Below are 26,970 nucleotides of genomic sequence, written 5' to 3'. Positions count from 1 at the left end.
CAAAGCCCAAGTGGTAGCATCTACCATCGCTTTGTCGATTTGCCAGAAAATCAAAAAGGGTAGCCGGACCACCGTGAGAACCGTCAACTTTCATGGCCTCCACCCGCCACATACCGTGGTTAATCAAGGTGGTTCTTGGGTGAGTTTTGTAGAGGGGAATGAGAGCTTCAAGATGGTGGTGGTGGCGTCGAAAAACTCCACTGGAGTTGGCAGGAATCGACCTTGGAAAATGGGTGGTCGCAAGTGGAAAAATCCACGGGAAAGCTGAATTAATAAAAACGTAAAATTTGGAACGTGTTGTCACAATCTACCCACCTTAGAAAAATTTCGTCCACGAAATTTGAAATCAACTAGAGATGTTGTATAAAAGAGAATGTTCTTCTGTTACGATCAGAGTGGAGGAGCGGAAGCTTGGTGGGCCCATAGCCCACAGGTCCCAGGATCGAAACCTGGCTCTGATACCAAAATGACACACCCCGACCTAGAAAGTCCACTTGGACCTTGAATCGAGCTGTGCTGGCCGACACCTAAAAGGTGACGAAGCCATAAAATGTGATAGAGTGTAGAAAAAATGTGAATAATTTGAACCTAAAAATTTTAAATACCAGAGTGCGTTGTGAGCGGGAGCGAACCCACGACGTCAAAGCATAAGTAAGGTACAGAAGTGTGGGTAAGAATCATACCCTCAGAAGTATCCATCAATACTAAGATTCACCACATATCCTTGTCGATACAAACTCAGCAGCTAAAACCTGGAGGGCACCAAAGAAAGAGTGTGAGTGAGCAATAAAACCAAGCTTCCCAAAGTTTTTACCTCTCTAAAAGTAATGCCCCTCAATGTAAAACCCGTATCGTTTTCCATAAGACAATACAACATATATACATATATCCAAACCATACTCAATAACATGGCCAAAACCACGGGTTGCCTTGTCCATTAACTCCACCATGCATTAATAGGTAAGCCAAATGAACTTAATCAATACAAAATGATATATCAGTCGGAGTCACCTCTAGTGACCTATGTGATTTATCCATATCTCATCAATCATGGCTATCATATAAGTTGGCGTCACTTATAGTGACCTGTATGACTTATCCATATCTCATCAATAATGGCTAGCATATAAGTCGGAGTCACCTATAATGACCTGTATGACTTATCTATATCTTATCAATCATGGCTAGCATATAAGTCGGAGTCACCTATAATGACTTGTATGACTTATTTATATCTTATCCATCATGGCTAGCATATAAGTCGGAGTCACCTATAATGACTTGTATGACTTATTTATATCTTATCCATCATGGCTAGCATATAAGTCGGAGTCACCTATAGTGACCTGTACGACTTATCCATATCTCTGTTGGAAATGTGCCCTAAAACCAATCATATGATGATACTTTACGGACATTTCACAAAGTTAAACTAATGTAGTTTAAATGTAAAGGGCAAAGATTATTGTTTGAGCCGTCTCATATAAATGTTATATGCTTAAACGATAAGTCCAAGGAATATGTGATTGGAAGAATGCGATCTAAAGAAGTTAGATTCATGAGACCATTCTTTCGTTGACACATCCTAAACGTTCCTGATCATAGGATTGTCAATTGGGCATTGACAGTCCGTTAAGATCAGTACGTGCTATGTCTTCTCTCAGGGAGAGTGACTAGTCTCGAGTCATTGGTGTGTGTGACATCAAGACAAGTACGTAGGTGCTCAATAGAGAATGAGTTCACTGAACACGATCAACGAAGAGTTCTCATATTCATGTCACATGAGAACTCATAGTTGGGATAATGCAAATTAGTCTTTTGACCTGAGGCATCACAGTTGTCTTGTGGTTAGGTCCTTAATCTTTGATTATGTCAAAGTCACTCCATCAGGAGGGTGTCCACGACATCGTTAGGGTTAAGCCACTTAGCCATGGAGGCAAGTGAATGCGCAACAAGGGATCTCTAACCTTCAAACTGTTTGAGGGAGAATACTCTATGATATGATTAAGAATCTTTGGCCAAAGTATGAATGAGATTTAGGAATGTGTTCCAAATCACATTCAAGGTAATCATATAAGCACAAGACTCACATTGGATAGTAGACATGAATAAACTATCAAACCAAACAATGTGGTCAAGAGTATTGTATTAGAGAAAGACCGTATTGCATTTGTAATCCTAAAACTGAATAGGTTCTCCACCTCTTCTGATTAGCTTGGGTAACCATGACATGCTGCTAGGCGTCAACCATGGTTTGTGGAAGCCCTAAAAGTGTATTATCACTAACGGGAGAATTGAAAGTAAGTTTCAATTCACAATCGATTTGAAAGAGTTTGAATCGCCCACTGCCTCGCTAAAAGGAACCTAATGGATCGTACACCGTGTAAGGTAGAGATTGAAGATTCAACGGAGATGAGTAAGAATAATTAAATGGTTTAATTATTTATGGCAAGGATTAATTAATATGATTATTAATCAAACGAATAAGTTCGTTAAAAGACCTCGGGATAGTTTTGGACATTAAGGCCCAATGGGCTTCGAACGTCAAGTCCATTGACTTAAGTTGTGTGACAACTTAATGAATAATGATTCACAAAGGCCCAAATAGCCCAATGAATACCCTAAGGCCGGCCATTTAGAGAAAGAGTGGGTTTTGGACTTATTTACAAGTTTGCCACTCAAATGAATTAAGGTATAAGTGTGACTTTATAGCCAAAATTCATTTAGGGTTGTTTTTTGGGGAAATTGGAAAAACACAAACTCTCCTTTCTCTCTAGAAATGGCCGGCCACCCTTGAGAAAAACATCTAGCAATCTTACTTTCTCAAGGTCACTCATTTCTTCTCCAATCTTACCTTGGTGTGGAGACTTAGAGGTTCTCAATTTTGGGAACTTGGAAAAACCTTTTCATCCATCCAAATCCATGGATCTAAGATGCATTTCAACTCACATGCACACCCACCTCTTTCCACCTAATCCACATGTTTTCCCAACAACATAATTGAGCCAACACATGCACCCATCACCCAACACACCCTTTGCCGTCCAAAACACATTCAATTCCAGCATTCCACATGCATTTCCAACCTAGCATTCCCTTCATAAAACAGCCACATGCACACTCAAATCAATCAACCCATCTTTGCCGTCCAAAACACATTTAATTCCAGCATTGCACATGCATTTCCAACCTAACAAACAGCCACATGCACCCTTTAAACAAACCCAAACATGCAGCCACAGAAATTCCTCCCTTTGCCGTGCACTCTCCATCACAATTTCAGCTTTCCAACCTAGCCACATTCACATGCATTCACTCATAATCATTCACCAAACTTGCAGCCACATTTCCACCTATTCCTAGCTGTCATGTTCCCTCTCATTTACCTATAAATAAGCATGCATTGCAGCCACAATTCATTCATTCCATTCACCACAAAACAATCACACAACACACCATCACAAATCCCTTTGTGCCGTGTATATAAGTTCCATTTTCTGCACATTTTTCTCCTCCATTGCAGCCACTCCAAACATTCCCCACTCCATTCCACATACATCTAAAGCCCTAAACATTTCCTTAGACCTTGTGCTACAACAACGAGGAAGAGAAGAGGACCTAAACGTTCATACAATTCAAGTTTGAGTTGTTGGAATGTTTGGGTGTTTCTTTGATTTCAATGTTTAAATTCAATTCTCTTTGTTTTGTACGTATGAGGAATGGAAGAGAAGAGTGCCTAAACGTTCATACAATTCAAGTTTGAGTTGTTGGAATGTTTAGGTGTTTCTTTGATTTCAAAGTTATGAGGAACTAAACCCCCTTTAGCTAGGGGGTGATTCGAAACTTTGTTTATATTTGCAATATGAATTGATTAACTTTCGTTGGAATTTCATAAGTTGTGGATTCAATTTGTTTAACCATTTGATTGATAACTTATTTATGAATGTTTATTAAGAATGCGCGCTTAATTTTCATGCATGAATATGACGCTAGAATATAAGTGAATTTCACCTAATCGTTATGAACTTATATTCACAAGTAGTGGAGGTTGCTTATAAACAATCGCATTAAATGAATTCTTGGCACGAGTTTCATGCTCATCATAGTAACGAATGCCTCGTCAACACTTATAGTTTTCATAATGCTTAATGATCTTTGATTGTATCTTTATTGTGCTTTTCACGTAAAGGACTTTTGGAGAATGTTGTGAATTGCGTTGCGCAAACCCATCCAATTCATTAACTTAAAGGAGAACTTGACGGTTAATTTAAGCGGACCTAATTAACCCGGGGTGTTGAGTTTCATAATTTATCGAAAGACCAACAGAGAATCAATCTTGTATGCAAGTGTAACATGTGTGGAGAAGAACCCCTTGGCTATTCCATCATCCATATTTTCATCACATTCATATTTACGTTTTGCCTTTAATTATATTTTGTGCATTTTAGTTAATTTCGTCAAATACTCAATCCCCCCCCCCATATTTTGTTAAGCCTTAGTCATTTGATTTGTTTTAGTATTGTACGTTGGTTCATTTTTGCATTCTTTGAGTTTAGTTTTATGTTTTAAACTTTATTTTACGTTGTTTAGTTTTGCATTCTTTGAGTCTAGTATAGTGTTTTATATTGTGTTTTTACGTTTTTGAGTCAAATCCAAGTGATTAACAATCCCTCCTAATCCCCGGTCCAGAACGATCCCTACTTACATCATTACTACAATTGTCAAAAAGAGGGTTTAATTTGTGTGCGTATAAATCTCGCATCAAATTTTGGCGCCGTTGCCGGGGATTAGCAACTTTGCTAATCCCTTGGTTCTTTTCTTTTTGGTTTAGTTGTTTTCGTTTTAGTTTCTAACTTAGTGTTGTTTTCTTTGTTTGTAGTTACTTTTGATATTTGATTTAGTTCTCTTTCTTTGATTTTAGGTACTAGAGAAGTAAGATATGGATTTTGCTAGCATTCAAGCTCAATTGGCAAATCTTACTTCTCAATTGTCGCCGTATGCCGAAAGGACCACAATGCAGAGTGTCCCTACATTTGGTGCTTCATATAGGCAAGGATTTCAAGCCAATCAATGTCCACAAAGAGATTGGAGGGATCATTCAAACTCTATGTGGTGGGAAGCTCAACAAGTTCAACGTGAAGCATATTGGCAGCCATATGAGGAGTTCTATTCAAGACCTATGCAGCCACCACAACTTCATATGCAATATGCTCAATTAAATTCAAGTTCGTCAATAGATTATAATCAAAAGCTTGATGAATTAATTTGTTTGGTGCAGGGCTTACAAATTCAAGAGCAAAGTGAACTCTCCAACTCAACTATTGAAAACTCGAAGGAAGATTTTGAAATCCATAATGCTATCATTTTGGGAAGTGCTATGGAGGTTGGAGCTGACCTAAAAATGTCCAAACATAGCCTAGAAATGGATGAGGAGCTGCTAATTGAGGAGGAGGAAGAAGACATGCACACGGCAAAGGTAGAACAACCCTTGCCGCAGCCCCCTAAGCCCTCTAAACCACCCACCACAAGTAAGGACGTCCCAATTCCATGTTATTCTGATGTTATTCCACCCAATGTCCCTTTTCCTAGCAGGTTTTTGATTCCCAACCAAGAAGAGAGTAAAAAGGACATCGTGGAAGCCTTCCCAAAGGTGCAAAATGCTATTCCAATTCTTGGTGCAACACAGCAAGTTTTAGATGGTGTTGAATTTTTCAAAGGACTTTGTACACCAAGAAGAATGATTCAAGAAAAGGTAGTGGCTGGAGAAGATGTAGAAGGCATCAAAGAGGACATATTTGAAACCACAATTCCCAAAGAAGTTGGATTTTATGACACGGGACAAGTTATAACTTTCGAAGGGGTGTTTATTCTTGAGTTCATTTCAGAGCACACAGGTAAGCCGCCTCCCCGAATTTCAATTTTCTTTTATACTAACATGTTGTTAATGATTCAGGCACCCAATCTTGAATTTAAACTATTACCGGATCATTTCAAGTATCACCTTCCATTCAAAGATAAATTCCATGCCATTTGATTCAGAAAAAAAAAAAAAAAAAAAAAAAGTAGAATAAAAAAAAAAAAAATATATATATATAAAATAAAAATAAACATGGCAGAATGATGGAGTCTTCACAAAGGTTGATTATGTGAAGCCCCACTACGAGGCATCGGAGCGGAAGGCATCGAAGATAGAACATTCGAGGCCTCAATACTTGGTGGAACGCTAGAAGACCCAGGAAAAAGGTGCCTCTGGAGGAAAGACGAAAGCTTTTGACGATCACTTTGAATCCGACCTTTAGACTCTTGCAGCTCATCAAGCTTTCTCTTCATGCCCGTCGAATAGTTGTTTGCAAGCACGTGCAAACTTCTATTCTCATACTTCAGCTGCTTGATCTCTTGCTTGAGATTTTCCACCTCTGCCATCAACGATTCAACCTGACGGGAGCGAGCAAGTAGGCATTGGCCCATGTTGGACACAGAGCCTGCACACTGAACACTGAGAGCGAGGGACTCTTGAACGGCCAACTCATCGGACCGTCCTGAAAGCAACCTGCTATCCTTAGGAGTGAGGAGGTTCCTAGCTACTATCGTAGCTGTTGTTGCATCCGTCATCATGGAGTCTTCACCTGTAAGAGGACCGTTAGAAGATAAGAAAGAAGGGCGCCATACATTACCTTGACGGGGCACAACCGGATCGCTGCTGAGACTCAAATCTAAGCAAAGGTTCGATGAGTTAGTCATTTTTCAAAGGTGTTCAGAGAGAAGGGTTGGAAGGAGTTAAATCTCAAAGGGCCGGAGTCGATTTTCAAGAATGGGCAATCTTCAGAGTGTGTATGTTGGAGGTGATCGATAACTCTATAAAAAGCCAAGGCGCTGCGACCATCGATTCAAAGAGCCGGATTTTCCTGCGTAAAGTTCGGCGACGATCTCTCGACTTTTCAGGAACTCAAACTAAAGCTACCATCCCTGAGAGACTAGAGCCTAAAACGTTCTTTGGAGAGTATAAATCTATGATTTCTTGTTTTCTAAAGTCGTTGCATGATCTCATTATTCTTTGCTTGGTTGCTACTTAGAATGCATTTCATCATTATAGTTCCAAATACTAGAACTCATGCCCATTTCATTCAAAGCATGCTATTGATTGCATAACATACAATAAGATGAAATTGTTTAGTTAAACCAAAGCCAAAGAGCCTAACCCTTTTGCTTATGTATTGTAGGATTAACCCTTTTGAGCCTTTTCAAGCCTATTTTCTTTGTTAGCCACATTATCCTCACCTAGCCTAGATTAGGATTTTCCATACCCTAGTTCTTAAAGGATAGTGAAGCATGACTTAGAATGAATTCCTTTTGGTCAACATATTGCAGAAAACAAGTGTGGGGGAAGGTAATAGGGCACGGCAAAGAAAGAAAATAAAGAAAAAAAAATTCGTGGAAAAATAAAAAGAAAAGAGGAAAGTGGTAAAAAGAAAGAAAAAGAGTTGGAAAATAAGTGAGAATAATCTCACAAGTATTGGTTGTTGACCCTAAGTGTTGCATGAATCTTCTCTTGTGTTCAAAAGTTAATTTCTGCCATCAAAAGTGAGTTTAAGTGTCAATTTCATTACTTTGCTTCCTATTGCTTTAAGAACCTTTGTTTATCCTTTACCTTCTTTGTTAGCCAATACCCTTAGCCTCATTACAACCCTCAACTTCTATCTTGATGTTATGTGTTCAATATGTGTGAGTTTGAATTTGGTATGAGCATATGGAATCACTGGTTCCCATTCTAAGTAGTAGCATTCCATTCATAAGATCATATACATATCATTGTCATAATTCCAGAAAATGCTTTCTTTGTTATAACATATGTGAGTGCTAGTCTACATGTTTACATCAATCTTCTTACATATACCTACTGTAGGGTGTGTAGTTAGAAAATCTGTGTGAAAATAGAGAGTATACCTAGTGAGGAATAGAGGGAATTCTCTAAGGCATGTTACTACATTCAAAATGTTGTTTTAATTGATTAAATGTGAACTAGTAAGTTGTAACTATGGTTAAGTGTTTGCTCACGTGTAAAGAGAGCCAAAAACTATGGGAGTGATGTTCTTTAATGTGTCATGTTCATTGGAAATCCCTGAGGTACATGTTGGAAGGTCTAGAGTGTGTTTTGCTAGTTTTGTTTGTTTTGTTTTGCTCAAGGACTAGCAAAAGCTAAGTGTGGGGAAATTTGATAGGAGCATATTTAGGCCACTTAGTTAGCTTGTTTTCTTACATTTATGTTGTTAGTTCATAGTTATTTTAGTATTTTAAGCTATTTTCGTGTGTTTATAGGTTCATTTGGCTAAGGTAGCAAGAAGGTGCATTTTGGAGCCTTTTGGAGCAAAATTGGACTTGGAATGGATAGCATATGCTTGGAGCAAAAGGAATGGACGAAATTGAAGTCCTAAAGATGTTAGGATTCCTAATCAACGAAGGATTCCTAATCAAAGAAGGATTCCTAGTCAAAGAAGGTTTCCTATTTGAAGTAGGAAAGTTAAGCCAAGGTTTCCTATTTTGGTTTAACCTTTCCTAATCCTAAAAGGCCCTAGGTTCTAGCAACATTGAGGAGTCTTATGCATTTTAGGACACAAATTAAACCTTCCTTGCATCCTTATGTCCCTTGCCGTGCCTTCCATAAACTGCCCCTTCCTTGCCGTGCAAGGGGAATGCCTATTTCCTATTTTGTGTCACAAGATCACATTCCTCTTTCACGCTATTCAAGGCCGCACCTTACATACCTATTCTATCCTAAATCCTTGCTTAATTTCAGCCTTAACTCACATTCCCTTTCCTATTCTTTTCTTGCCGCAAGTCACATTCATATTACCTTTAATTTTTAATTTTACTTACTTATTTTGAGGAGATTCTGACCTTTAAGGCTCTTGGACAAAATAGCTAAGTTTAATTGGCCTTCCATAAGCCTTTGCTGCACCCATATAGAAGATTATTCATTCATATTCACTCATTCATACAATCTGCCATCTTTCATCCTGTCCACCAACCTTTACCACAGCCTTCATCCTCTCTTCCACCATTCCCATACTTCCATACCTTCACCCAAACACTCATACACCATTCCCAAACCTTTGCCGCATCCCCTACCAATCTAAATTCATCCTTAACCCAGAAATACATCCAAAATCACCCAAAAACTCTTCATTGGCAATGTTGGAAAACATCGTGTTTGATGAGCATACACGAGAGGTGGACTATTCTGACAAATCTACTACAGGTAAATATCAATTATTTTCATCCCAAAATTCACACAATTTGAGTTTGAATCTCATGATACGGTGATTGATTATGCTTATACATAATTCTGATGGACCATATAATATATTGAGCTGTTTTTCTTTTGGTTGCAGAGAACACTCGTGTAGCTTACTGATAGGAGCATATTCATGCGACTTAAATGGCTTGTTCTCGTGCATTTACGTTATGTTTCTCTCGTTATTTTAGTCCTTTATGCTTCTTTTGTGTGTTTTCAGGTTCTAGGGGCCTAGGGAGCAAGAAAGTGCATTTTGAGGCCATTTGGAGCATTTTTGGGCATGGATTGGATAGCTTATCCATGGAGCCAAGAGGATGGACGAATTTGAAGGCCTTGTATGCACTTGAAGACACAAAACAATGGCTCTAGCCCAATCAAACACATTATGCCATACAAACCAACCTATTTTAGGCCCATTCTATGTACTTAAACCCTAGCCCTTTAAACTAATTCATTTATCACTTATCATATCATTCACTTATCACTTAACATATCATTCATTTATTTCACTTCCATACTCCTCTTAATTCCACATGCATTCTCACACATGCACATCATTCACTCACATTTCCACCATTCATTCTTTATTCCTTTCCAAACATCTCACATGCATTTCCACCTTCCTACTTCATCATTTCACCACATTCTCCCTCTTTAACTCACATGCATTCATCATAATTCACAACACAAAACAACTTCATTGCCGTGGGTTCCCATTTCCTTTCCAAACATCTCACATGCATTTCTTCATTATTTCCTAACCCTACATGCATTATTTATTGCATCTTCACATGCATTCACACACACTTTACACATTCAAACCGTGAGCTCCCATTCCTATATGCCATTTTCAGATTTCCACCCACTAACCTAGTCATCAACACATGCACTTCCACCTTTCATCCACAATGATTCATGATTCATTCACTTTGCATCCTTTAAATCACATACTTTTCCATCATTAATTAGCCACTTGCATCTTAAACAAACAACCATATGTTCCCTCCACTACTCCTATAAATACCCTTGCATTCATTCATTCAAGATCATCTCATTTCATACACAACACACCACAAACACTTCCATTCCTTCTCTTTGCCGTGAGTCCCCTTAGAATCCAAAACCATCTTTCCATTTCCATCACTCCTCACTCCATTCCACATTTCCATAATCCCCCAAACCTCACCTTAGACCTTGTGCTACAACAATGAGGAAGAGAAGAGGACCTAAACGTTCATACAATTCAAGTTTGAGTTGTTGGAATGTTTAGGTGATTCTTTGATTTCAATGTTTCATTTTAATTCTCTTTGTTTTGTACGTATAAGGAATGGAAGAGAAGAGTGCCTAAACGTTCATACAATTCAAGTTTGAGTTGTTGGAATGTTTAGGTGTTTCTTTGATTTCAACGTAATGAGGAACTAAAACCCCCTTTAGCTAGGGGGTGATTCGAAATAAATGTTTATGCTTGCATTTTGATTTGATTACTTCTAATTGCGTTTCATAAGTTGTGGTTCAATTTGTTTAACCGTTTGATTGATAACTTATTTATGTATGTTTATTGAGAGTGTACACTTAATTTTCATGCATGAATATGACGCTAGAATATAAGTGAGTTTCACCTAATAGTTACGAACTTATATTCACAAGTAGTGGAGGTTGCTTATAAACAATCGCGTTAAATGAATTCTTGGCATAAGTTTCATGCGTATTCCATAGTAACGAATGCCTCGTCAACACTTAAAGTTTTCATGATGCTTAATGATTTTTGATTGTATCTTTATTGTGCTTTTCACGTAAAGGACTTTTGGAGAATGTTGTGAATTGCGTTGCGCTAACCCATCCAATTCATTAACTTAAGGAAAACTTGACGGTTAATTTAAGCGGACCTAATTGACCCGGGGCGTTGAGAATTAATGATTTGTTGAAATGCAATTGGAAATCTTTTTATTATGCAAGTGTAACATGTATGGAGATGAACCCCTTAGCTATTCTATCATCCATTCATTCCATTTCATCAATTCCATATTTACATTCTGTTTTAATTTGTTCATTTAATTTAATTTCGTATAAACTTAAATCCCCCTTTACTTTAATGTCAATTTAGTTAGAAATCATTTTAGTTTGTGTTTTTTTTAAAGCATTTTGAGTTTTTGGTTTGTCTTAGTGTTTTAAACTTTAATTAAGCATTCTTTGAGTCTAGTTTAGTGTTTTAAACTTTATTTTACGTTTTTGAGTCAGTTTCCAAGAGATTTGCATTCCCTCCTAATCCCCGGTCCAGAACGATCCCTACTTATACATATACTACAATTTGACAAAAAGAGGGTTTAATTTGTGTGCGTATAAATCTCGCATCAAATTTTGGCGCCGTTGCCGGGGATTAGAAAATTTGCTAATCCCTTGGATTGTTTGTTTCTGTATTGTCTTTTAGATTTAGTTTTTTTTTATTTGTGTTTTGTTTGTTAAGAACAAGATGGCACTTAATAATGCTTCTCTTTTGTCACAACTCATGGAAAGGTCCCAAATGCAAAGAGTTGATATATTTAATCTTCAATCAAGGAATAACGTGTTTTCCAATACTTACAATTCGGATTGGAGTGATCATTCAAACTCTATGTGGTGGGAACCTCAAAATGCTCAACAAGGAGGATATTGGCAGCCACCACAACCTCATATTCAATATGCCCAACCAAACTTATGTTCGTCAATAAATTATAATCAAAAGCTTGATGAATTAATTTGTTTGGTGCAGGGCTTACAAAATCAAGACAATGAGGCTCAACAAGAAGGATATTGGCAGCCGTATGAGGAGTTCTATTCAACGCCTATGCAGCCACCACAACCTGCCCAAAGTAATGTAGGTAATTCAAATGATAATGATACGATTTTTCAATTACTTACTACTCTGGAAAAGCAAATTGGGCAGATAGCGGAGTTCGAAGGACAATTTTGCGACCAAGGCGAACTCCCTAGTTCAACCATTGCAAATCAGAAGGGAGAATTTGAAACCACCAATGCTATCATGTTGAGAAGTGACAAGGAGGTTGGAACGGACCCTCAACCATCAAAATCAAATCACAAGGAAGAGGAATACACCCAACCCACGGAAAGGGTGGAAACACCTTTACCGGAGGCTCCTATTGCTCCTATGCCATCTAATACAGGTATGGTTGTTCCAAATTTCATTATTTTTAACCCTATTCCTTGCAGATTCATGACTTCCAAGGAAGAAGAAGGTGAAAAAGACATCTTGGAAGCCCTTCCAAAGGTGACAAGTAGGGAATGTCATGAATCCATCAAAGATGACGTTCTTGAAACCACAAAATCCAAAGAAGTTAAATTTGATGACATTGGACAAGTAATAACCATCACTTGCAATCTGGCCAAGTCCAATATCCCTGAAACTTTCAAAGGAGTGGTATTTGTCATTGAGTTCTTGTCAGACAAAACAAGTAAGTATTTTTTTCCAAATTCCATTAGATTTTATACTAACTTGCTATTTTTTTTGAATCAGGCACCTACACTAGAATTCAAACCAATGCCGGTTCACTTCAAGTATCACCTTCCATTCAAGGACCAATTCCATGCCGTTTGATTTTATTTATGTTAATAAAAAAAAAATAAAAAAATAAAAAAATAAAATAAAAAAATAAAGAAAAAGAAAAAAAGAAAGATACTAAACATGGAAAAAGGTGGAGCTTCACAAAGGTTGTTTGCGTGAAGTCCCACTACGAGGCGCAGAAGCGGAAGGCGCAAAAGCGGGAGGCATAGAAGCGGGAGGCATCGAAGCGGAAGGCATCGGAGCGGGAGGCATCGGAGCGGGAGGCATCGGAGCTAGAGCATTCCAGGCCTCAATACTTGGCCAAGCGCTGGATGACCCAGGAAAAAGGTGCCTCTGGAGATAAGACGCAAGCCTTTGACGGTCACTGTGAATTCGACCCTCAGATTCTTGCAGCTCATCAAGCTTCCTCTTCATCCCCGACGAATAGTTATTTGCAAGCACATGCAAACTTCTATTCTCGTACTTAAGCTGCTGGATCTCTTGCTTAAGTCTTTCCACCTCTGCCATCAACGATTCCACCTGACGGGAGCGGGCAAGCAGACGTAGGCCCATGTTGGACACAGAGCTCGCACACTGAACACTAAGTGCGAGGGACTCTTGAACGGCCAACTCATCGGACCGTCCTGACAGCAGCCTACTATCTTTTGGAGTGAGGAGGTTTTTAGCTACTATTGTAGCTGTTGTGGCGTCCTGCATCACAGAGTCTTCACCTGAAAGAGGACCGTTAGAAGATAAAAAAGAAGGGCGCCATACATTACCTTGACGGGGCGCAACCGGATCGCTGCTGAGACTCAAATCTAAGCTAAGGTTCGATGAGTTTGCCATTTTTTTCAAAAGTGTTCAAAGAGAAGGGGTGGATGGAGTTAAAAATTTCACAAAGGGCCGGAGTCGAGTTTCAGGAATGGGAAATCTTCAGAGTGTGTATGTTGGCGGTGATCGATAGCTCTATAAAATGCCAAGGCGACGCGTCCACCGATTCAAAGAGCCGGATTTTCCGGCGTAAGTTAGGCGACGCTCCCTCGGCTTTTCAGAAAACGCGTTCAACTTTGTCAAAAGATTTCTGACAAAGCTGAAAACACGTGGAGGCCATCATCGCAACTACACGTCTTTAGCCGACAAGCGCAAAGTTCGGCGACGCTTTCTCTGCTTTTCAGAAAACGCGTGCAGCTTTGTCAAAAGGAGCCGCATCTGCACTACCACGTGTCATTCAGAAAGAGAAGGGGCGTCGTTCAGAAATCGAAGGGGCGCCTGCTCAGAAATCGAAGAGGCGTATTCAAAGATCGAAGAGGCGCCACTATTTCAAAAAGCCAGAGTTGCGGGATCAAAACGTTTGTCGACAAAGGTAAAAAGTACCACCACTTGCTATTATCTCTATATATGTCGACCTTCGTATTTTATGGCAGGGCAAACCTGAAGAAAATGCCCAACTCTCCCTCACCTCTGAGGGCGCACTCCCAGCAAAGCCTTTCGAAATACTCAATTCTTTCTTCTTCCCCAAAGATGATACCAGATGCCTGGAGTACAGATGACCCAGGAGGAAACGGCGGATTGAAGTGTGCTGATTCATTCACCGCTTCTTCAAAAGCAAAGGTATCTCATATCATCAAGGTCAAAAGCAAAAGTATCTCATATCATGCTCTTTCCCTGTCTTTTTCTTTGTCCTTGTTCTTACTCGCATGGCAAAGTAAAAGAAGCAATCAGCCGGCACTTGGAGTCAGTCTTCCGATCTGGAGCCAACTGCCTGGAATCTATTCCTGATTGCTTACCTAGCGTTGCTCTCGAGTAGTCATCTTCAACGGTTGATACACTTCCGGAGAAGGGACCACTTCTGCAAAGGGGAGCGAGTAAGGCAAGTGAAAATGATACATTGAAGCATGTGGAGACAAACATAGGCTGAGTTATCCTCCAACTCTTTTCAATACGAATTGGAAAGATTGAACAAAGAAACAGACCAAAAGGGTAAGCTCAGACCTTCGGGGAAGACCAAAAGAATCCTCCAGCCCAGTAGCACAAAGGAAAATCAACAAGTGGAGGAGATCAAAAGATTCCTGCTGCCCAGTTCAAGAAGTAGCACAAAGGAAAATCAACGATGGGCAGAAACCAGTTCAAGAGTAAGCCTGTGGAATCACAAAGATCAAAGCCTCAATGCAATTACCAAGGAGAAGATGGAATTTACACTCTATAACCAGATTTGCGTCTCTAAACTCTTCTCTTTGTTAATTACATTATGCCATGTTTAGTATGTTTAAGTGTTTTTTGTGTATTTACTTATGCTTTGTGTGAATCTATGCTTAAAACATTGAGGACAATGTTTGATTTAAGTGTGGGGGGGTAACTAAGTATATTTGATGCAAATTCATGGGATTTATTCACCTATCACTTCACATGTTGTTTCTCACTGTTTTAAAACTGTTTTAGTGTGTTTTGTCTTAAAAATTCGAAAATCCCATAAAAATTTGAAAAAATTGTTTTGAAAAACCCAAAAAGAGTTGTTTTAAAGTTGTTTTTGTGTGTGTGTTTGTGTCTTAGGATACCTTCCAACACAATGTTAAGGATTTGGTTTGTAATTGCATGACTGTTAAAAAGAGTTATAAACATAGAGAAAAGTTTGATTTACTCTTGGTATATGCTTGGTTATGGTTATAATGTATGACTTCACATGCAATCATAAAAGAAAATTTAGTTTTTGTAACATGCCTGAAGGAAGGAACTCAAACAAATGCTACAACCCTGAGAGACTTGAGCCTATAACGTTCTTTGGAGAGTATAATCTGTGATTTCTTGTTTTCTAAAATCGTTGCATGATCTCATTATTCTTTGCTTGGTTACTACTTAGAAGGCGTTTCATCATATAGTTCCAAATGCTAGAACTCATGCCCATTTCATTCAAAGCATGTTATTGATTTGCATAACATATATCAAGATGAAGTTGTGTAGTTGCCACCATAGCCAAATAGCCTCGCTTCCCATATTTCGTATATGTTGTAAGTTTTACCCCCGTTGAGCCATGTTAACCCATGTTCTTTGTTTACCCACTTTATCTTCACCTAACCTAGAATATGACCGTCCTTACCCTTGTTCTTAAAAGATAGTGAGCATGACTTAATTGAATTCCTTTTGAGTTACATTATGAAAGAAAATAAGTGTGGGGGAGAGAATGTTTAAGTGTTTTTGTTTTGAGATTCAAAAGAAAAAAAAAAAAAAAAAAAAAAAAAAAGAGAAAAGAATAAGTGATTGAAGAAAGGTTCCAAAACACCAATTCTGGGCGTAAATTGTCTAAATTCTCCCTTTTTGTTCAAAAGTTGAGTTTTCATTCAAAAGTGAATTCTAAGTTGATTAAAATGCTTTGCTCACTATTTCTTTAAGAACCTTTGTTTTCCATATCCCTTCTTTATCCACATACCCCAAGCCCCGTTACAACCCTTGACTTCTATCTTGAGTGTTGTGTATTTCAATTTGTGGAGTTTGAACTTGGTATGAGCTTATGGTGTCACTGGTTCTCGCGTCTAAGTAGTAGCATTCCATTCATGAGATCATATCTAAACTTGATTATTAACTCCAGAATTTGCGTTCTTTGTGATACATATATGTGAGTGTCGTTTTCATGTTTACATCAATCTTCTCACATATGACTAGATTAGGGTGTGTAGTTAGAAAATCTGAGTAAAAATTGAGTGCATATCTTGAAAGGAATTGAGCAAATTCTCTAAGGCATGTTACTACATTCAAAACATGGTTTTAAATGCTTAATTGTGAACTAGTATATGGTGACTATGATTAAGAATGTACTTAAATGTGAAGATGACTAAAATCTGTGAGAATGATGATTTTTAACTTGTCATGTGCATTGGAAATCCCTAAGACGGTTGTTGGAAGGTTTAGGTTGTGTTTTACGTGTTTAGTGTCGTTTTGTTTATTTGTTTTTATTCTGTTTTGCTCGAGGACTAGCAAAAGCTAAGTGTGGGGGTATTTGATAGGAGCATATTCATGCGACTTAAATGGCTTGTTCTCGTGCATTTACGTTATGTTTCTCTCGTTATTTTAGTCCTTTATGCTTCTTTTGTGTGTTTTCAGGTTCTAGGGGCCTAGGGAGCAAGAAAGTGCATTTTGAGGCCATTTGGAGCATTTTTGGGCATGGATTGGATAGCTTATCCATGGAGCCAAGAGGATGGACGAATTTGAAGGCCTTGTATGCACTTGAAGACACAAAACAATGGTTCTAGCCCAATCAAACACATTATGCCATACAAACCAACCTATTTTAGGCCCATTCTATGTACTTAAACCCTAGCCCTTTAAACTAATTCATTTATCACTTATCATATCATTCACTTATCACTTAACATATCATTCATTTATTTCACTTCCATACTCCTCTTAATTCCACATGCATTCTCACACATGCACATCATTCACTCACATTTCCACCATTCATTCTTTATTCCTTTCCAAACATCTCACATGCATTTCCACCTTCCTACTTCATCATTTCACCACATTCTCCCTCTTTAACTCACATGCATTCATCATAATTCACAACACAAAACAACTTCATTGCCGTGGGTTCCCATTTCCTTTCCAAACATCTCACATGCATTTCTTCATTATTTCCTAACCCTACATGCATTATTTATTGCATCTTCACATGCATTCACACACACTTTACACATTCAAACCGTGAGCTCCCATTCCTATATGCCATTTTCAGATTTCCACCCACTAACCTAGTCATCAACACATGCACTTCCACCTTTCATCCACAATGATTCATGATTCATTCACTTTGCATCCTTTAAATCACATACTTTTCCATCATTAATTAGCCACTTGCATCTTAAACAAACAACCATATGTTCCCTCCACTACTCCTATAAATACCCTTGCATTCATTCATTCAAGATCATCTCATTTCATACACAACACACCACAAACACTTCCATTCCTTCTCTTTGCCGTGAGTCCCCTTAGAATCCAAAACCATCTTTCCATTTCCATCACTCCTCACTCCATTCCACATTTCCATAATCCCCCAAACCTCACCTTAGACCTTGTGCTACAACAACGAGGAAGAGAAGAGGACCTAAACGTTCATACAATTCAAGTTTGAGTTGTTGGAATGTTTAGGTGATTCTTTGATTTCAATGTTTCATTTTAATTCTCTTTGTTTTGTACGTATAAGGAATGGAAGAGAAGAGTGCCTAAACGTTCATACAATTCAAGTTTGAGTTGTTGGAATGTTTAGGTGTTTCTTTGATTTCAACGTAATGAGGAACTAAAACCCCCTTTAGCTAGGGGGTGATTCGAAATAAATGTTTATGCTTGCATTTTGATTTGATTACTTCTAATTGCGTTTCATAAGTTGTGGTTCAATTTGTTTAACCGTTTGATTGATAACTTATTTATGTATGTTTATTGAGAGTGTACACTTAATTTTCATGCATGAATATGACGCTAGAATATAAGTGAGTTTCACCTAATAGTTACGAACTTATATTCACAAGTAGTGGAGGTTGCTTATAAACAATCGCGTTAAATGAATTCTTGGCATAAGTTTCATGCGTATTCCATAGTAACGAATGCCTCGTCAACACTTAAAGTTTTCATGATGCTTAATGATTTTTGATTGTATCTTTATTGTGCTTTTCACGTAAAGGACTTTTGGAGAATGTTGTGAATTGCGTTGCGCTAACCCATCCAATTCATTAACTTAAGGAAAACTTGACGGTTAATTTAAGCGGACCTAATTGACCCGGGGCGTTGAGAATTAATGATTTGTTGAAATGCAATTGGAAATCTTTTTATTATGCAAGTGTAACATGTATGGAGATGAACCCCTTAGCTATTCTATCATCCATTCATTCCATTTCATCAATTCCATATTTACATTCTGTTTTAATTTGTTCATTTAATTTAATTTCGTATAAACTTAAATCCCCCTTTACTTTAATGTCAATTTAGTTAGAAATCATTTTAGTTTGTGTTTTTTTTAAAGCATTTTGAGTTTTTGGTTTGTCTTAGTGTTTTAAACTTTAATTAAGCATTCTTTGAGTCTAGTTTAGTGTTTTAAACTTTATTTTACGTTTTTGAGTCAGTTTCCAAGAGATTTGCATTCCCTCCTAATCCCCGGTCCAGAACGATCCCTACTTATACATATACTACAATTTGACAAAAAGAGGGTTTAATTTGTGTGCGTATAAATCTCGCATCACTTACCCCATCGAATACATTCCCAACGCAAAGATACCATGCATTGGTCCACATCCAAAGAACGTCAAACTTTTGGCGTGCGATGCATTTGGTGTGCTCCCTCCTGTGAGCAAGTTAAACCTTGCTCAGACCCTGTACCACTTCATCAGTGGCTACACTGCTCTGGTAAATTCAAATTCTCTATTTGTACTCGTGAACACTTAACATTTCGGTTACTATATTAACTAATTGTTGATAAATTTATAGGTTGCTGGAACTGAAGATGGTATCAAGGAGCCAACAGCAACATTCGTAGCATGCTTCGGTGCAGCATTTATAATGTTGCATGCTACTAAGTATGCAGCAATGCTGGCTGAGAAGATGCAGAAGCACAGTGCAACAGGATGGCTGGTTAACACTGGCTGGTCCGGTGGAAGGTATATGTGCATTCGATTATCATCATAATTTTAGAGAATCATTTCCGTGAGAAAATATTAACCAAACAAACATCTTTCTTTCCTGCAGCTATGGATCAGGAAAGCGCATTAAGTTGCCCTACACCAGGAAAATCATTGACGCCATCCACTCCGGCAGCCTCTTAAACGCGAAGTACAAGAAGACTGAAGTGTTTGGACTTGAAATCCCCACTGAGGTCGAGGGAGTGCCTTCAGAAATACTGGATCCAGTGAACACTGTAAGTTGGTTTTCTCTCTATATACCATTTCCTTGTTCGGTCTTGACCTTCATTGTTAATGTGATATCCGAATCTTTATTTGTGGTTGCAGTGATCGGACAAGAATGCATACAATGAAACCTTGATGAAGCTGGCTGGCCTGTTCAAGAGGAACTTTGAGACTTTCACAAATTACAAGATTGGGAAGGACAACAAGCTGACCGAGGAGATACTTGCGGCCGGAACAAATTTCTAAAACCTTCGCAGAAAAGAAGAATAACTAGAAACTCTAGGGAAGCTGGGGGGGCAAGGCAATTGATGGAAATAAGAATTGGACAGACTCAGAAGTAGGCGTATTGTTATTCTATTCATTAGATATGCTAAACGGTTCTTTTGTACTTTTTAAGGTCCTATTAATATATATAATCAAAGGAGGTTGTTTCTCTCCATTTCCTTCCCCTCATTTTCTTCAAAATTCATCTGTTTCGAAGTTAATTTTTGAAATTCTGGACACAAATTTAAAGGGAAACAAAGAAAAGAAGGCAGTTTCCAGTCAGCAATTAACAAAATTGAGTAGTTTTGGACAGTATTTTTTGCAAGAACCCCGCCTCCCTCATTGGTAGCCAGCGAAGACGGTGTCGTTCTTCTCAACAAGGTACAAGATTGTTGTTTGTGTCTTGAATTTTCGATTCGCAGGTCTTTCTAAATGATCAATTCTTGAACTGGGATGATGCGATCCACAAAATAAAATCAAAGTGCGGATCATGTCTACCAGGGCTTTCCATTCATTGTTCATGCGCAACATGCAAGTTTTGAGGCATGTTCCACGTCGGAAACCTGCACGAAGAGACATAAAGACTCACGAACGATTGATTTTGATGTCATTGTAAAACTCGTGCATGAGCTTCATTAGTGTACATTTGCAGGTGTATCCCACCCACTCCTGAAGAGCCGGAGAATTTCGGAACTCCGGACTTCACCATCTACAATGCCGGACAGTATCCTCTCCCTACATTCTGGTTGCAATATGGGGAAAGACGGAGATGTCGTGCTCTTGTTTGGATTGTTGGGATATAGAACCAACTGATGTTTGATCGTAGAGTGCATGCTAAGAGGCTAGTTGGTTCTGATAAATGTTTGCTAGCATGTTTGAATAATTAGGTACAAGAAAGACAACTCTGTAAACGGATCACAATAGGTTCTTAATTGAAGACGATGACCACTGTTGGAGTGAGACTGGTCTGTCCAACATCGAAGGTGCTTGCTATACCAAGTGCATTGACCTCTCAAGGGAGAAGGAGCCTGACATTTTCAAAGCCATCAAGTTTGGGGCAGTGTTGGAAAACGTCGTGTTCGACGAGCATGCCCGGGTGGTGGATTATTCAAACAAATCTCGTACAGGTAACGAGAGAGCATGAAAATCATTTCTCATATCCAATCGTGCAGCCTACCCCATCGAATACATTATTATTATCTGTATTATTGATTAATTACAAGGTTGCTGGATCCGAAGAGGGTATTAAGGAGCATCATTTTTATGTTGCATCCTACCAGGTACGCAGCAATGTTGACTGAGAAGACGCAGAAGCATGGTGCAAGTACTGGTTTGGTGGAACGTATGACTACACTTTCAAATATCTTCATAAGAACGCCTGAATTTCGAACAGTCTGATCGAACTAGGGAGTCAATTCGGATCCAAAAATATTGAACGATAATTGCTTTCCAATTCTAAGCCGAAACTACTTGAATTCAACATTGACTCCGATTTCAGAAGAGTGCTGATGTTCGTACTCACCAGTCTTATTTTCCCACCTATCCAGTAGTGCAAATGTTCGTAACAAATGAATATAAAGTGGATGCGCAAATTTGCCAAGTTTGTGGGTACAGTACCACCCTTACATGAATTCTCAGAATTTTCAAAAAAAATCGGAACATATTCCTAATACTAATAGTCCAACTCCGAACCCAATTTCAAATGTCTAATTTGATTTGGGTGTTCCAAACTCAATGACTTTCAAATTGGAATTGGTAAGAATAGGAAGTTCCAATCCGACTTGCCTCTCTCACTCTCATTTTTTTTTTTCGGGTTTCGCAGTGGTCGGACAGGAATGCATACAATGAGACACCGATGAAGTTGGCTGGTCTATTCAAGAACAAGTTTAAGACCTTCACTATCAGATTGGTGTGGAAAACAAGCTAACAGAAGTGGATACTAGCAGCAGCCGGTCGCAATTTCTAAACGCCGGCAAAACTGTAAAATATCACCTAATTTTATCAGATGGGTTTCGGGATGGTCAATGGATTGTAAATTACACTAACCTTGTAAACTAATATTCAATATAAAGAAAGTTCTATTTCCTTGTTAAAGAAAAAGCCCTAAATTTTTTTCAAAGTTCTATTTATAGTTTTGTGAAATAAACTAAATTATGACAATTAATTTAACAATCTGACAGTAAGCAAACCTTGGCATTCAGATTCCCGCAACATTCAGGGAATAAGTTTCCAAGCATAATCCATAATTTCATTATTTATGAACGGACGCAAAGACCACATCAGGCAGTAGCTCTCTAATTCTCCCGAAGATGACTTGAGATTACGAGCAGAGACGATCCTCTCCTGCATCAAGTTGTTACATTGGATGTTTTAAAAGTTCATACCAAAGGGCACAGATAGCGGGGAATATAGGGTAAGAGCTTAATTACCTGCATCATATAGTCTTGTTTGACCATACTGTAAATGACCCCCATCACGACAGCATAATCGGTAACTTCATTTCTTTTGGGATGGGATGACGTAAATTCCTCCTATAGAAGTTAGGCATCAGTAAGAGGTGTTTCGAATTTATCATCAACCATAAGAAATCAGAATTGGCGTAAGAATTTTACTGAGCAGTATGCAAATCTGAACTAGGAACGGAATACTTAGTGTGGAATGAACATTCAGAAAGAAAAGAAAAAAGGAGAGAAAATTAGGTGATGGAAAGATCAGCCAAATATCTTTAGAACTCAAAGATATAGCTCCCTCATTCCCGAAAAATCTTACTTTCTTAACATAATATTTTGCGACAGAAATATGCATTCAACACTTCTATGTACCGCTCCTCTTCCTACTTTCCAACCATAGCAAACTCGATCAGGAAATGAATAGAAAAACTTGTAAAATAAAGGATAATCTGGAAATCAGAGATATTAAGGATTGACCTTCAAAATAGGCAAGAGTGAAATAAAAACTGTAAAGAAAGGAGGATATTTAAGCCGGATAAACAGTATAAATGTTGCACTAAGAATTTTGTAGTGAAAGGAGACATGTGAATGACGGATCATATAACTTTGACCGAAACTCTGCAGATTAAACCATGCTTATAGGCAAGTGCAGGCACTCTGATTTTCAATAACAGTAAAGATTGCCTAAAATCTCCAACCCAATAGTAACTCCTTAAACACCAAAGCTACAAAGAGGCACACATGTTTCAGCTAGACGCCTAAAACCCTAACAAAATTCCAAGCATGCAATTATCAGAGTAATTTAGTGATACATTCAAATCAGTGATTACCACTGATACATGTGTCTGTGCGTATACGGGTACAAATACAACAGAAATGTACGGACAATTGGACAGAAGTCCAATGATGGGCAACGATAATTACTGAACTCGGAGGCAGGGAGGGTAGATGATACGATGCTGATAATTGTACAAATAATCTGTCGATATTGATTGCCAAGTGTCATGTAGTCATTGGTTTAGTTGTTTAGTGTTTGTTGGATGGATATTAGGAGTTGGTTATAGCTGTTATGGCTAACCTTAGCTTGCGAGTCAGGTATTAATACTTGTCATCTGTGCAATGCAAGGTGATTTGTGATTTTGTAAACATTGGTATTCAGTAATACAGAGAAGTATTAGCATACAAGTGCAAAGGTTAGAACAGAGTTATACTAGGAGAAGGAACAAACAGAGATGAGAAACATATCAGAACTCAATGTACAAACAGTATCAAGATATTCCTTGAGAAAAGAAGGATAAAGACTACCTTGTCACCGTTGCATGCTTCTTCATTCAAACTGTCCACAAAACTGTCATCCTGAAAGTCAGGTAAATTTCCCATTGCAGTTTGCATTGCGCCATTTACATCCTCCAGGAGGCATTTGATGCGAGATTTATACGCACACAAATTAAACCCTCTTTTTGACAATTGTAGTATAAGTATAAGTAGGGATCGTTCTGGACCGGGGATTAGGAGGGATTGTTAATCACTTGGATTTGACTTAAAAACGTAAAAACATAATATAAAACACTAAACTAGACTCAAAGAATGTAAAACTAAACTTTAAAACACTAAAACAAATCAAAAGACTCAAAATGCTTTTAAAAACACAAACTAAAATGCTATACTAAACTCGAAGAATTCAAAACTAAAAATAAGAAAGATTAAGACTAAGACTTTAAACGAAATATGGGGGGATTGATTTTGGACGAATTTAAACTAAAATGGATAGATTGTAAAGAAAACAAATTGTAAATATGAAATTGACGGAAATGAATGGATGGTATGGCTAGCTAAGGGGTTCTTCTCCACACATGTTACACTTGCATAATAAAAAGATTTCCAATTGCATTTCAATAAATTATGAAACTCATCACCCCGGGTTAATTAGGTCCGCTTAAATTAACCGTCAAGTTTTCCTTAAGTTAATGAATTGGATGATTGCATACGACAACCCAAAGCATTCCCCACAAGTTCCCTACATGAATTGCATAATAGAGATACAAGCAAGAATCATTAAGTTCTTTGAAAACTATAAGTGTTGACGAGGCATTCGTTACTATGGAATACGCATGAAACTTATGCCAAGAATTCGTTTAACGCGATTGTTTATAAGCAACCTCCACTACTTGTGAATATAAGTTCATAACGATTAGGTGAAACTCACTTATATTCTAGCGTCATATTCATGCATGAAAATTAAGTGTACACTCTCAATAAACATACATAAATAAGTTATCAATCAAACGGTTAAACAAATTGAACCACAACTTATGAAACGCAATTAGAAGTAATCAAATCAAAATGCAAGCATAAACATTTATTTCGAATCACCCCCTAGCTAAAGGGGGATTAGTTCTTCATAACATTGAAATCAAAGAAACACCTAAACATTCCAACAACTCAAACTTGAATTGTATGAACGTTTAGGCACTCTTCTCTTCCATTCCTTATACGTACAAAACAAAGAGAATTAAAATGAAACATTGAAATCAAAGAATCACCTAAACATTCCAACAACTCAAACTTGAATTGTATGAACGTTTAGGTCCTCTTCTCTTCCTCGTTGTTGTAGCATAAGGTCTAAGGATAGTTGGTTTGGGGGAATGGAAGTGTGGAATTGAGTGAGGAGTGATGGAAATGGAAAGATGGTTGGTGTTTGGATTAGTAGGGAGGGGGGACTCACGGCTAAAGAAAGAATGGGAGTGTTTGAGGGGTGTTGTGTTGTGAATGAGATGATTTGAATGATGGGAATGCAAGGGTATTTATAGGAGGAGTGGAGATGTATATGGCTATTTGTTTAAGGTGTTTGTGTGGAGGAATGATGGAGAATTGCATGTGGAATGGCTGCAATGATGAAGAATGAAAGCTGGAAAATAAAAGGGAAAGCTGGAAATCTGAAAATGCAAATGGGAATCCTGAAATGCAAAGGTGGCCACGGTTTTGAGTGTGTTTTGTGTTGGAAATGCATGTGAATGCATGTGAATGTTGTTTGTGTGAAGTGTGTGTGGGTTAAAGAGTGAATGGTGGTGTAATGATGAAGTGTGATGGCTGAAAATGTCAAGGGAAATGCATGTGATTGCATGGCAAAGAATTTCAGGATGCATGTGTGTTGGTGTGTTGTGTGATTGTTTTGTGGTTTAAGTGGCTTAATTAAAGAATGGGAGTGCATGTGGCTTAGGTGGTGTAATGATGAAGTGGGAATTGAAAGAATGTGGTTGGAAAGTGGAAGGGAAGGCACGGCTAGGAAGAAGAATGAATGATGTGCATGTGTGTGAATGCATGTGGATTAGGTGGAAAGAGGTGGGTGTGCATGTGATTTGAAATGCATATGTTTAAATGGTTGAAATGTGTAGATGATTATGAGTATGATAAGTGATAAGTGAATGATATGTTAAGTGATAAATGAATGATATGTTAAGTGATAAATGAATGATATGTGGTGAGTGATAAGTGAATGGAAGTGATAAGTGAATGGTTTGATAATTGATAAATGAATGATATGCTAAGTGATAAATGAATGATATGTTAAGTGATAAATGAATTATATGTGGTGAGTGATAAGTGAATGGTTTGATAAGTGATAAATGAACTAGTTTAAAGGGCTAGGGTTTAAGTACATAGAATGGGCCTAAAATAGGTTGGTTTGTATGGCATAATGTGTTAAGCCCATGGCAAGGTGTTATGTGATTGGGTTAGGGCCATTGTTTTGTGTCTTCAAGTGCATACAAGGCCTTCAAATTCGTCCATCCTCTTGGCTCCATGGATAAGCTATCCAATCCATGCCCAAAAATGCTCCAAATGGCCTCAAAATGCACTTTCTTGCTCCCTAGGCCCTTAGAACCTGAAAACACACAAAAGAAGCATAAAGGACTAAAATAACGAGAGAAACATAACGTAAATGCACGAGAACAAGCCATTTAAGTCGCATGAATATGCTCCTATCAAATACCCCTACACTTAGCTTTTGCTAGTCCTCGAGCAAAACAGAATAAAAACAAATAAACAAAACGACACTAAACACGTAAAACACAACCTAAACCTTCCAACAACCGTCTTTAGGGATTTCCAATGCACATGACAAGTTAAAAATCATCATTCTCACAGATTTTAGTCATCTTCACACTTAAGTACATTCTTAATCATAGTCACCATATACTAGTTCACAATTAAGCATTTAAAACCATGTTTTGAATGTAGTAACATGCCTTAGAGAATTTGCTCAATTCCTTACAAGATATGCACTCGATTTTCACTCAGATTTTCTAACTACACACCCTAATCTAGTCATATGTGAGAAGATTGATGTAAACATGTAGACGAACACTCACATAAGTTATAACAAGGAAAGCATTTTCTGGATTTACGATAATGACATGAATATGATCTCATGAATGGAATGCTACTACTTAGAATGAGAACCAGTGATTCCATAAGCTCATATCAATTCCAAACTCCACAAATTGAAACACATAACACTCAAGATAGAAGCATAAG

At 38.0% G+C, this 26,970-nt stretch overlaps 2 protein-coding genes across 2 annotated transcripts; one reads left to right on the top strand and one right to left on the bottom strand.

The window, feature by feature from the left end:
• The first annotated feature begins 9,189 nt into the window (after positions 1-9,189).
• On the top strand, positions 9,190-20,168 carry LOC148690158 (phosphoenolpyruvate carboxykinase (ATP) 1-like). Its single transcript, XM_088687202.1, has 5 exons — positions 9,190-9,256; positions 19,027-19,223; positions 19,305-19,474; positions 19,563-19,731; positions 19,823-20,168. The coding sequence occupies exons 1-5, from the start codon at positions 9,190-9,192 to the stop codon at positions 19,823-19,825; spliced, it is 606 nt and encodes a 201-aa protein (XP_088543328.1). The 3' UTR covers positions 19,826-20,168.
• Positions 20,169-21,531: 1,363 nt separating this feature from the next.
• On the bottom strand, positions 21,532-23,841 carry LOC148690157 (uncharacterized). The gene is made up of 4 exons (XM_088687835.1): positions 23,740-23,841; positions 22,414-22,515; positions 22,174-22,327; positions 21,532-21,962 (listed from the first exon to the last, which is right to left on the bottom strand). Exons 1-3 carry the CDS (start codon positions 23,824-23,826, stop codon positions 22,199-22,201), a joined length of 318 nt encoding a protein of 105 aa, XP_088543961.1. The 5' UTR covers positions 23,827-23,841; the 3' UTR covers positions 21,532-21,962; positions 22,174-22,198.
• Between the last annotated feature and the right edge of the window lie 3,129 nt (positions 23,842-26,970).

This window comes from Pyrus communis, chromosome 16 (genome assembly GCF_041283825.1).
Source record: "Pyrus communis isolate YQ-2024b chromosome 16, ASM4128382v1, whole genome shotgun sequence".
In the NCBI taxonomy this organism is placed as follows: Eukaryota; Viridiplantae; Streptophyta; class Magnoliopsida; order Rosales; family Rosaceae; genus Pyrus; species Pyrus communis.
The sequence above is the reverse complement of the archived record's forward strand: the minus strand, read 5'-3'. Positions and strand labels throughout refer to the sequence as shown.

What these genes read in the sequence shown, in the direction of transcription:
- LOC148690158 (XM_088687202.1), top strand. Translation starts at nt 9,190, where the DNA reads ATGTTGGAAAACATCGTGTTTGATGAGCATACACGAGAGGTGGACTAT. An exon ending in TTCTGACAAATCTACTACAG is followed by an intron (nt 9,257 to 19,026) that starts GTAAATATCAAT and finishes TGACAAAAAGAG; the next exon opens with GGTTTAATTTGTGTGCGTAT. An exon ending in ACTGGCTGGTCCGGTGGAAG is followed by an intron (nt 19,475 to 19,562) that starts GTATATGTGCAT and finishes TCTTTCCTGCAG; the next exon opens with CTATGGATCAGGAAAGCGCA.
- LOC148690157 (XM_088687835.1), bottom strand. Translation starts at nt 23,826, where the DNA reads ATGCAAACTGCAATGGGAAATTTACCTGACTTTCAGGATGACAGTTTT. An exon ending in AAGCATGCAACGGTGACAAG is followed by an intron (nt 22,516 to 23,739) that starts GTAGTCTTTATC and finishes TAACTTCTATAG; the next exon opens with GAGGAATTTACGTCATCCCA. An exon ending in AACAAGACTATATGATGCAG is followed by an intron (nt 22,328 to 22,413) that starts GTAATTAAGCTC and finishes AACTTGATGCAG; the next exon opens with GAGAGGATCGTCTCTGCTCG.